General features: G+C 46.6%; 1 protein-coding gene across 2 annotated transcripts; it reads left to right on the top strand.

Annotated features, from left to right (window-relative positions):
• The first annotated feature begins 67 nt into the window (after positions 1-67).
• On the top strand, positions 68-4,416 carry HOXA1 (homeobox A1). Of its 2 annotated transcripts, none has more exons than XM_077937043.1 (2): positions 68-869; positions 4,069-4,416. In XM_077937043.1, exons 1-2 carry the CDS (start codon positions 218-220, stop codon positions 4,257-4,259), a joined length of 843 nt encoding a protein of 280 aa, XP_077793169.1. In that variant the 5' UTR covers positions 68-217; the 3' UTR covers positions 4,260-4,416. The 2 variants fall into 2 exon arrangements, with proteins under 2 accessions (XP_077793169.1, XP_028606367.2); XM_028750534.2 differs by lacking the exon at positions 4,069-4,416 and adding an exon at positions 1,561-3,280 and having other exon boundaries at positions 69-869.
• The last annotated feature ends 7,605 nt before the right edge of the window (positions 4,417-12,021 follow it).

Here is a 12,021-nt window from a genome sequence, read left to right as displayed (position 1 = left end):
TGGAGGAGCGCTCGGAATTTAAATGCCACAGCCAGGGTGATCCATCACCAGGAAGGAGCAAGGCAACTTTGGCAGGAGGAGCAGCCATTGGCTGCCGCCCTCACGTGGCCGCCGTCTCACTGTACATTCATATCATTTTTCTTCTGGCCCCCATGGAGGAAGTGAGAAAGTTGGCACGGTCACCCAGGACTCCGAAGAGCCGGTCAACCGGTGATAGATGGACACGGCGAGGATGAATTCCTTCCTCGATTATCCGCCCATCCTCAACGGCGAGTCCGCCACTTGCTCACCCCGGGCTTACCACCACCGCCACCACCACCACCATCACCCCGACCATGGGATTACCACCACCACGTTCCAGTCCTGCGCTGTCAGTGCCAACAACTGCAACGGGGACGACCGCTTCCTCGTGGGCAGGGGGGTCCAGATCAGCCCCCATCCCCACCACCAGACTGCTACCTACCAGCACCACCCCAACCTGGGGATGTCCTACGCCCACCCGAGCTGTGGGCCCACCTACGGCGTGCAGAACTTCGGCGCGGGGGGCTACAGCCACTACCCACTCGCTCAAGAGGCGGAGATTAATGGGGGCTTCCCCCAGTGCGCTCCTGCGCTCTACTCTGGAAACGTCTCGTCCTCCGTGGTTCAGCAGCCCCAGGTTTACGCTGGGGGCCCCGTGGGCTCTGCTCAGTACATCCACCCCTCTTACGGGGAAGAGCAACAGAGTCTAACCCTAACCAATTACAGCCACCCCCTGTCTCCACTTCATTCGAACCACCAGGAAGGCTGCGCTTCCCCTTCGTCGGAGACTTCTCCTCCCGCCCAGACTTTCGACTGGATGAAAGTGAAGAGGAACCCTCCCAAAACAGGTGAGTCACCTGCCTGAGCGATCACACTGGACTTTGGAAAGTTCGGGCCCGAAGTTTTCTTCTTTTCATTATTATTTTTGTAAGGTGGACGCAGAAGATCTGCATTTAAGGTAGATGCAGATCAACTTGATGGTCCCAGGTACGATGGGAACAGGTATGGTTGGGATCCTGAAGCGTACCGGTTTTCCAGACATGGGGGAAAGGTCGTGTTGTGATTTGGGGTTCGTGTTATAACGCAGTTTGATGTGTTTGTGTCCCCGCTGTGGATCACAAAGCAGCCGGTCGTCAGATCTCCCCTGATCTAGGTGAGTTCAGTTGCTGTTACACTGGACAAGCGGACACTAAGAAGTTAGCCCATGTGCACTCGCTAGGTCTTTACTTAGGAATAAGCAGGTTTCCGATTGGCCCACAAAGTTCCTTTCACTTTAAGAGCTCATTCTCCATGGTTTGTACCTGCGCGCGCCTGCCTATTGATTCATGTCACCTATAAATCATTGCATCGAGTTAACGCTTCTGATGTGGGTTGTTGTTCTTTCTTTCTTTCTTTCTTTCTTTCTTTCTTTCTTTCTTTCTTTCTTTCTTTCTTTCTTTGTTTCTTTCTTTCTCTCTTCTCTCTCTCTCTCTCTCTCTCTCTCTCTCTCTCTCTCTCTCTCTCTCTCTCTCTCTCTCTCCCCCCCCCCCATCCCTCTAGGGAAAGCTGGCGAGTACGGTTATGTTGGTCAGCCCAACACGGTCCGGACCAACTTCACCACCAAACAGCTGACGGAGCTGGAGAAGGAATTCCACTTCAACAAATACTTAACCCGGGCCCGCAGGGTGGAGATCGCCGCCTCGCTGCAGCTGAACGAGACTCAGGTCAAGATCTGGTTCCAGAACCGCAGGATGAAGCAGAAGAAGCGAGAGAAAGAGGGCTTGCTCCCCATTTCTCCGGCCACCCCAACAGGAAGCGAAGAGAAAGCGGAGGAGTCCTCGGAAAAGTCCAGCCCATCCCCCTGTACCCCTTCGCCAGCCTCCTCTACCTCAGACACTCTGACTACCTCGAATTGAAAGACGCGCTGCTCCTCATTCTCCCTCTAAGGCACAATCTAAGAGTAAATTTATTGTGTTTCGAACTTATCCCCTTGTTTATTTTCCGACTCTCACGCAATTGGCGGAGAGAGCAACCCAAACTCTCACCCTGAACCCTTTGATCTGGAGACAAGTCTCATTGATTTGAATGGACCTCTCTCACAAATTTAGCAACTTTGAGGCTGAGATCCTATAAGGCCTGCAAGCAAGCTCTCTGGAAGCCAACACGCCTGAGTAGGCAGGCCACAGGACTGCGCTGTTAAATCATCCCTAAATCCCATGAAAAGGAGCGGGATGGGACTTTGTGACTATTTTAAACTCAGTTGATTTCAATGGGAGCTGGCTCACGTTGGCTGGGTTGTGGCCCAGGAGTTTAGGACCTCACTCTGAGTAGCTTATTCAGTATCACTCACTAAGCCTGCCTCAGCTCCTCAGAGTTGATCTGTTTTCATCTCTCTAAAGACTGTATTGTGGGAACAATCAAGAGAATTTGTTAGATCAGAATCGAGTTGCCAAAGACATTGCTACAGTTTTCTCCTCCAACCAAAGACCTGTCAGACCCAAATTCACGAATAGATGCACTATTGAAAGCGTTTACAAGACTTCGAGAACTTTCACCACTTTAATTTAATGTCTCTTGTCTTCTCGTGTGTATGAGTTTTGTTGGTTGTAAATACTTTGTCCCAGAGATTTATCTTTTTACGGATTTTCTAGAAATGTTTAGATAAGATGATGAGCTTAAACAGGGTGGTTACATTCTCAACACTGGATTCGATTTTATAGCGAAAAGTGAGGATGTCACGAACGAAAAGTTGTTCAACTCAATCAGATACCTCAAAAATCATAGGTTGCTACTATTTCTTTGAACGAGCTAGAAAAGAAAGTGGAAATTGCACTAGGTTTTTAAAAAATAAACCTTGCTTATTAGTGTCTACCCCCGCTTTAAATCCCCCCCTTCCCGAACTCTGTGCTGGATCATTCCCAACCCCCAATATTATCATTAAAAAGGGAGAGGGGAGATTCCCCCCACCCCCAGAAAACGTTCCTTAGACTTGAAGTCTTTTCAACCCAATTCCTGAATGTGATGAATGGCCAAACGAATGTATATTTTATGTGATTCGTGGATGGAACTTGCATGATGCACAACCGCTTGGATGTACTCAGTGAAAATAACACTGAGTTCTATCAGTTGTCATTTGTGATGGAGTACTTTCTGATTTTTTTTCTGTACAATCATCCAAGGTTCTGAGATTCTGTGTTTAAAAAGAAAAAAAAGAGAAATGAATCCAGAGCAGAATTTTACGGGTCCTACAAATCTCTGTAATAAATATATTCATATCTCAGGTTTTTACTTTCCTTCGGTATCTTTTGGAAAGCGGAGTCTGGGGTTGAGATTAAGCTTTCTGCACCCTTTCCAGTTCCCCTGGAGTGGCTTTTGATCGGCTGCTCAGATATCCTCCTCAGATATGCCTACATCGAATTATTCGCGCCCTTTGACTGCACATTACGTACAGTACCCCGAGATTATACAAAGTAGGTCTATTAATCAATAGAAAGAGAAAGATCCATGTTTATCTTCTGCAATTAAGAGAAAGGCGAAGGAAGCGGAGCTTGCGGGAACTTCCTGGGTCAAGGGCTGACCTTTTCACCCCGAACTGAATATTGACCTGTGTGTAAACAGAGTCCTCTTCAAAAGCAGAAGCTGTCTTCGGCCGGTCTTTCCTCACATTACAAGCCACCAGTTAAGAGAGTCACATTTCATTATCCCTGGGTATAAAGCTGTCCAAGGAACCCCCAGCGTCACTCCCTGCCTTCTAAATCGTCAGTGACATCTTGAAGGCACAAAGCACGATAAAAGTTCACAGAGGGAGAAAGAGGGAGGGAGAGATCCTTGTTGATCCAACTCCGATTCCTGCGTGGTCTGCAGACAATTTCCGAACCCAAGTATGTTCAACCCAACGTGTCCTTGCAAACCCCACACCATTCCCGCCCCCCTCTATTTGGAAAACAAGTTCTGGCAGGTGAATTGAAGTTACTTCCTGAAAAGACTTGCAAACAAGTTTGTTTTTGGTTTTTTGTTTTGTTTAAGATCTGCAGAACCCTCTAACGCGCCCCCGCTTTTTCTTCCAAGCTCTCCAGCCAGAACATCGAGGCTCTCCATCCACTTCAGCCCGTCTGAGGAGCTGTGTTTCTTTCTTTGGGGATTTAAAAGAAACAAAACAAAACAAAACAAAACACCCTCCTGGCTGCAAGATCTGCAGGAGACTTTTACAAGCTTTGAGCCCGGGCTGTGAAAACAACAGCGGAGGCTGCTGGATTTGAGAGAGCCGGAGCGCGCGAGTCGTCTGCGGCTTCTCGGCTGAAGTGTCAAAGGCAGAGCAGCCTGGATTTCCAGGCGCATCGGCCATATCAAGAGGGCGAGGAGGAGAGACCCCCTCTCCCGCCCCTCTCCCCTGCTATTGCGCAGGGCTTGTCTCCAAAGGGCTCCCTTGAATGCCTTGTTGTAACTTCAAAAGCAAGGAGACCCAGGTTTCATTTTATCCTCCCTTCCTTTGCTGGCCCCCCGCCCGCCCGCCCGCTTTATAGTTTTATATACATAAAAAAATAAAATCATTTTGTTGACTAGGGTGAGGTTGCAAACTCAGCAGATGGCCTTCTGCCAGAGGCTTTCGTGACCCAAAGGGCATCTATCTCTGCATGCCGAGAGGGCCTGATCGGGATCACCTCTCGGAGAGAGCTGGCCCTCCTCAAGCAAGCGGCGGCCGCCTGACCCTTCCGCATCCCTTGCGCTCTTCCTTCCTTCCTGACTCGTTCGGTGGAACCGGGAGAACAATAACAAAAGGCTGGCAATAATATTATGGAGGGTTTGGCGGGTGCTTTTAAAGGCGGACGCATGTGCCAGGCGGGGAAGGGAAGAGGCTGTCCTAAGATAACCTTCTGCATTTCAATACACATTAAGCGCCCTTCCCCAGGGATCTAGGGAACCGTAGTTTAACCTTCACAGAGCTACAGTTCCCAACACAGCTCCCAGGATTCTTGTGGGGAGCGGGGAAACGCGCTTTGAACGCGCTTTATAGTGTGGATCTGCATCTTCCCCTTATTCATACCTTTCGAGACCCATTCCTTATTCGTATTATTTTACCGTCTAGTAGGGCTGCAGTTGCGACCCGCTTTAGATTAGGCCGGGGACCGCTAGTGGGCCCCGATTCGGGGACACCGACATAGGGCCAAATCCCCCAGGAAGAAAGTTCCTCCTCCCTGCTAAAACGTTTCATGTGGAGGTTATTCAGGAATAAATAACTCACTTTTCGTGACGCAGGCTTCTTGACTGACGCCCGCCGCAGCAGTGCTTCCTAAAAAAAATAACCAGTTCGACCCTGGGCACGTTTACCCTGAAATCTGTCCCCCCCCCCCCAGCTGAGTATGGGCTTGCTCCCCACTAAGAGTGTGTGAAATTGCAGCTTCACTGGTTTGGACAAAGACCAGCAAGAAAAAGCATTCCTCCCGAGCCGCTTCATTTATGCTGAGGCAGAAACACCGCCCTTCACTGGGAGCTGAGGCCGCTCTCCTCATATATCTATAGATATATACGTATATATGACATTTGATCAATAGGCTTGTCAGCCAAATAACATGGCTGACATCTCGATCCTAAGCGGATTTAGAATGGGGTGGTGGTCGGCGGACTCTCTCATCGATGAACGGTATTTGGAAGGAGACCCCAAAGCATGGCCTAATTTGAGGGGAGATATAAAGGCTATTGGGACTTCCTTTGGATGAAATAAAAGCCAAGCACATTGTGTGTGAATGAAGATTTGTGCACGCATGCTTCGGGGTAACTTGCTCCGAGCTTCACGGTTTCACGGCTCTCCGAAACCCACGCTGCTGTCTCTGCGGCTGAATTAGTCAATCGCTGCTACAAATCGATTAATCACACCTGTGAATCGATTAGTGCCTCATGTTCGCTTTATTTACAAAAGAATTTGCGATAAATCTTCTCATCCTTTTCCCCAAATTGTGCAAAAGGATGAGGAGGGGGGGTCACCTATTATTATTATTATTATTAATAAAAAAAAATAGAGATAGAGATGCCAACAGCAGCTATCCTTGGTCTGCTTATTTGCATCCTGGTCCTCTTATGACTGTGTATATATTTATTACCCTCAACTCAGCCAAACGTCTCAAGGAATTGAGCGTCTTTTTTCAAGCCCGAGATCTATTTTCGATGTTCACCTTTAAAGTTTACTTTTGGAGGCTACATTGAGATGCTCGGTGTTTTCCTCTGGGGCAATCAGATTGAAAGCGATCAATATTTACTCAGTCTGAAAAGGGTTGTTGAAAAGGCAGCTCGCAACAAACTGCTTAGCTGCTCACCCCTGTTTAATCTCAGGTTCACCGAAAGTTCAAGCAGAAATGAATTCAGCGGTGGGTCACTTTAGAATGTGTCCCAGTGGTTTATTTCAGCTCTCTGCTAAAGGCAACAATTATTTACACACACACACACACACACACACACACACACACACACACACTCACCTCCCAGCGGAGCCTCTTGTCTATTATTCTAATGCTAAACTTGATCCTTTGACTTAAAACTAAAAACATTTCCCCCCCCCCAGTTGTGGGGTTAAAATCTTGTTTCCTCCTCGTCTCCTTCTAGTCCTTCTTTGTTCTAGCCTTGATGATCTTTAGCCATTGTTAAAATCAGTGCACTTTTTTTTTTTTTAAGCGAGTGAAAGAGGGAGATTGTTTGCAACAACAACTTTTAAATTATACAGAGCAAAGCGCGGGCCTTTCATCTGCTTTCTGGGCAGCAAGCCCTGATGACTTCAGCAAGAATGCGCTTCCCGGTAAATGCGTTTTTGGATCAAACTTTTTCGCAGTATCTACACAAAGCAGAGAATTTAAAGGAACCCCTCCCCCACCCCACCCCCATCTCCAGCCAAGCCGTAGATCCCATTGCTTCGACTTAAATGGGATGAGGACAGTTTTGGCGGCTTTATTCAAGGAAAGAAGCACTCGAAAGAGGCGGCCATTTGAGGCGATTCAGATGTTCCTTGAAGCAAGCCCTACCTGAGATCAAGGCAGCGGGCTTCCAAATCGAGAAAGCACAAAACTTGCGTTATAATAATGCAGCCAACCTCTTAACAATCCCCCGGAGACGCCCCGAAGGGCGCGCACAATTCAAATTGTGTGTGCGCGCGGGCGCGCCCTTGCTCGTGTGAACAAATGCGAGTTCTTTAACGTGTTTGCACGCTCCTCCCGGCCCGTATTTTAATGAAAGCAAGCGGGAAGGGACCGCGGGACTACGCAAAACCCGAACATTTGAAGGTGCTGCACGTTGTGTCTAATTGCAACAACCCTCCAGAGGTCAAAGTTCACCTAATCTCTGCATAAATGCATCCGGAATGGGAATTTATTAGCCTTTTTCTCCGGGCAGATCACGTTCGAGGCAGAATCTAATTCTCATTAGCATATTGGCTAGCAGGAACTATCACCCATAAACTCGGCGGCTTCCCATTTTCCCTTTGAGATGCTGAGCATCCTTCATTGTTGTGTCCTAACGCAGGGATAACGTTGAAAGATGCTGCGCCGTTTCGCTAGGCAGAGGCATACAGAGGGACGGATTCTTAAGCGTGCGCCTCTAAGCACTGTTCCTGGGGGAAGAAAATCCAGCTGCATTTCCAAAGCGCTGATCCTGGTATCCCTCTTTCTGGCATACCGCACATATTAGATCTGCGGAACTAATCCGAAGCAAGCGTTTTCAGGACCGCCTGCTTTCAGATTCTCGCTGGTAACCGAATATATTACGCTGAGTTTAGTTTCAGGGGGGCGTTTTAGGGGTCATATGTTTTTCTTTTTTTAGTAAGCACATTTAAAAAGAAGAGAAGAGAAGAGAGGTGGATGCTGATAAAAACTCACCTACGAGGAAAGGCAGAAGATGGGTTAAAAATAAAATAATTGGGCATACTAAAAATAATTTTAAAAATATGCAGCCGATTAATACAGAGATGTGTTGGTGGGGTCAATCGTAAAAAAACCTCAAGACTCCCTATCTACCCCTCCACCATTCCTGTGGCCTCTAGGCATGTTCCTCGGCTGTCTTTCACAGTTGAAATTCCTTTCTTTTTTAAATGGCTTGTGCATCATAAACTCTCCTGGGTGCCCCCCGCTCTTTGTCTCAAGCTCAGGAATTCAGAGGGACAACCTCGGCCAAACCCGATCGAGGCTGAGATGTCTGCAGGAGGAAGGTGCTTCAACCCAGCGGGGCTTTTGAAGCTCATCCCAGTCACCCGGTTTGCCCACTCGAGTTCGAGGGAATCCAGGGCAGGAGAGGGGAGGGGAAGAGACTTGCATTTGTCCCTTCCCCGTTTCTCTGCTCTTTCCGGATGCTTCCTTTTGCTTCTCTTTTGCTTCTCGGAGGTGTGATTAGGATTGGGATGGAAATCCGCTCGCACAATCTGTCAAGGGAGAATCAGAAAGGAACATTTGCTCTCGAAGGCGTTGGCAATTCCAGAGAACCAGGTCCGAACACGATTCCCCTGGAAAAGCTCCAGAAGAGATTAAATCAATCTAAAACACAGAAAAGTGCAGGGCGGGGCGGGATGGGGGAGAGGGAGGGTAAGCAACCCCCGGGGTGAGAAACCTGGGACAGCTAGTGGATATAATCTATATCGCTATCTTACGAGAAATCCAAATGCGAACAACTGGGCATTTCCAGATCCACGCCGCGCTGCAGCCCGCCCGATTTTGCGTCAGACAATTAAATGGAACGAAATCGGTTTGAATCCGAATGGCCCCCCACAACAGGCCAACTGATCGGACTCAACAATGCGCGTTTGTCACTGGTGGGTTTAAAAGCAAGCGGATTTGCGGTAGTTGGGCCGGGGAACCCTCTGAGAGATCAGAATGGGGAGAGTCTTCTGCTAAACTTCTGCGCCATCCATTAACCACGGGATCGCTTTAGCAATCTGCAGAGACTCTAATTTTAAACAGGCGCAACTCCGTTTCTTGAAGCAAAACTGCAAGAAAGGAAGACAAGAAAGTAACGTTAAGAAGGCCGGTCTTGAGAGAGATGGGTGCAAGCACACACGACCACCACCGACATAGGTAGAGACCTCCTTTAAAGAGCTTCCCCACCAATGGGTCGAATTACAGGCAATAATTGCAAGTGGCTTACTTCGGTATTAATCCTCCAAGGCTACAAGTGAAACGAAATTTTGCAGCCCCTTCCTTTACATAGGATCGCAACAAAAATGTAAACTCATTTTGCAGACCATTTACAGACAAAGGCGTCGTTATGGATGCGAGACGCGCGCAATTTAATATTTGGAACTTGCGCGCAAACGAGAGAAAGAAAAATATCTTCGAAGTTCAAAGTTTGACAGTTTTCGGGCTTAGCAGTGAACACGCGGAAAGGATGTGTTTGCATTGAGTCACCATTGCGGTACATGAAAATTAAAAAAAATTAAAGCGCGCCGAATTAACAAAATATTACCGGAAGGGAACATAGTTTAAAAAAAGACACCGCGTGAACTCCGATAGGTTCCCCCCTTCCCCAATCGCTTTCTTCTTATGTTTCTGAGTTAAGAAAAGCAGTTTTTAACAGAGTTCTACTCAGGTGCTGTAGCTGCTTGTGGTTCCTTATGTTTAATAAGAGCAGTTCAGGCTTTATAAGCTGCTCGAGGGTATGGGAAACGCACTCGTTGAAAGGGGTGCGCAGAACATTCTCTGTCAATCACAGATCCCCAACGAGTGTATAACCCTGTGCAACTGACACGTGCGTCATATTCACAAGGTGCCCTAGAACGCACGGGTTCCCAGCCACCTGTGCAGAGGTACCAACCCTGTAGAAAACCCGTCCTGGATTTAATACAGTTGCTTCTTTGGTTAAATATCCATTCCACATCCTCTTGAAGTCGAACGCAAATGTACTCATAGGGAGATCACAAGCCGAAATGTGTGGCCTGCGCCTAATGATTCAGGAGAGGGGAACTGTCAGGCAGACTTTGACGAGAGATGCCACACCAACAGCGCTGCAGACAGAATAGCTGCTTTGATTCTGCAAAGGATTTTTTTTAATTAAAAAAAAAAAGAACCGTGGAGAAAACGGCCCAAAATGTAGCAGTCTCCAATAAAATTGCCTCGGCTGATCCATTTTTTAATCAATAAATCAAGAGCACTCAATTCCTATTTGATTTTTTCTATCTGCACTTCAGTTTTACAATCTATGTCGGATCCAGTGACAGAACTCTTTTGGATTCTAATAGCTGTGCCTGTTTATTTGCATATCATTTTGCTATATCCCACTCACCCAAATACATAGATATGATGATTTAGAATTCTTCCCAGGGGTACTCATAATTCAAAGTGTTGGATATGTTAACAACCTTGTTAAGCCAAATTGGTATTTTATTCCCATTTTACAGGCGCAGAAGTGAGGGAGGCAACTTAAGGCCACATAATGTACCTACCGAAGTGCCCAGATTCAAGTACAGGTTTATATCAACTTGACCATGCTGGTTATCACTGGTTTTTCAAATGGTGGAGAAGAAATAAATTGAAAAGGTCATCTCAACAGGTATCCATTCTCTTCCATTTCAACAGAGGGCAAAGAGAGGTTGTCTTTTGCAAACCAGTTAGACCAAAGTACCCCGGCTTAAATCCATTTCTTTGCAAAACCTCAATGAATTTTTTTTTTAAAAAAGCAAAACCACTTTGGATATGTTCCTATCCATGCCTACTCAGAAGTAGGTCCCATTGTGTTCAGTGAAAGTTACTCCTAGGTAAGCAAGTATAGGACTTTAGCTTCAGTCTAGGAAATGCAAGAACTCAAACCTACAGCTCTTAAAAATAAATTGAGAATACAGGTTGCACTTGCCAAACATTTGAACTGGAAGTGCCACTGACCAAATAAAGAGAGGAAGTTGGTGGACTCCTCTTCACTGGAGGTTTTTAAACAGATGTTGGTGGTCATCTGTTGGGGAAGCTTCAGCTGCGATTCCTGCATTGTGGGTGTTGGACTAGGTGGCCCTTGGAGTCCCTTCGAACTTTGCAATTCTGTGATTTCCACAGACAAATTGACTACAGAAGGCATTTATTTATTGCATCTATATCCCATCTTTTCCCTAAGGAGCTCAAGGTGGCATACATAGTTATCCTTCTCCACATTCTATCTTCACAATAACCCTGCAAGGTAATTTGGGCTGAGAGTGAGTAATTGACCCAAAGGGTTGAATTTCTTGCATGGACAAGAATGGGGAAGGTAAGGAAATTTAAATGAGTTTTTTAAAAAAACCAAAACACAGCCATCTTGCTGCTGGATCCACTGGTGGGTGGTGCATTCACTTATGCATGCTTTGTACTTAGTGCCAGGTTTGGAATTATGGATGTGTCCCTGTCATGGATTACTTTGGAACAGAGCAAAGGGTTCCTGAGTGTTTCTGTTCTCCTGGGCAGAGAGAAGTAGTAGATTTCCCTTGTCAAAAGGCACAGACAACACCTATACTCTTTTAGGCATTACAATAGAATCTGAAATAGCCACTACACTTCATGACGCACCGGGGATCATTGTATTGATTGATTGATTGATTTGATTTATATATCACCCTTCATCATAGGATCTCAGGGCGGTTCACAGAATAATGATTTAGCCTATATTGAAGAGTCAATCTGCACAGAACTTAAAGCAATGAACTCGAATGAGAATTAAGCAAGTTATTGCTGTTTGAAACGGTAGGCGGGAATGCATGCTATATGCTTGATGCAGAAATCCAATATCGTCCCTATGCTTGCAGAAAATACTTTCTTCTTCTTCTTTAACATCTTGGTAGATGAATGGAGCATCTTGCTTGATTACTCATGCTCTGATTTCTTTATTCTGCTAATAAGCAGATTGCCCAAACTGGATTCCTTTGCTTCTTTCACCACTGCCTCAGACAACAGCGTATGTACTCTAGGGAAAAGGTATTGGACGTGCCATCAGGATTTTGCGATAGGGTAACCCCTTCAGAGGTTCCTTGGTGACAGATGCTGGCATTTGCAAAGAGTTCAGTAAACAGAGACTTGGACTGGACATTTTCAT

Source organism: Podarcis muralis, chromosome 12 (genome assembly GCF_964188315.1).
Source record: "Podarcis muralis chromosome 12, rPodMur119.hap1.1, whole genome shotgun sequence".
Lineage (NCBI taxonomy): Eukaryota > Metazoa > Chordata > Lepidosauria > Squamata > Lacertidae > Podarcis > Podarcis muralis.
This window is presented reverse-complemented; position numbering and strand designations above follow the sequence as displayed.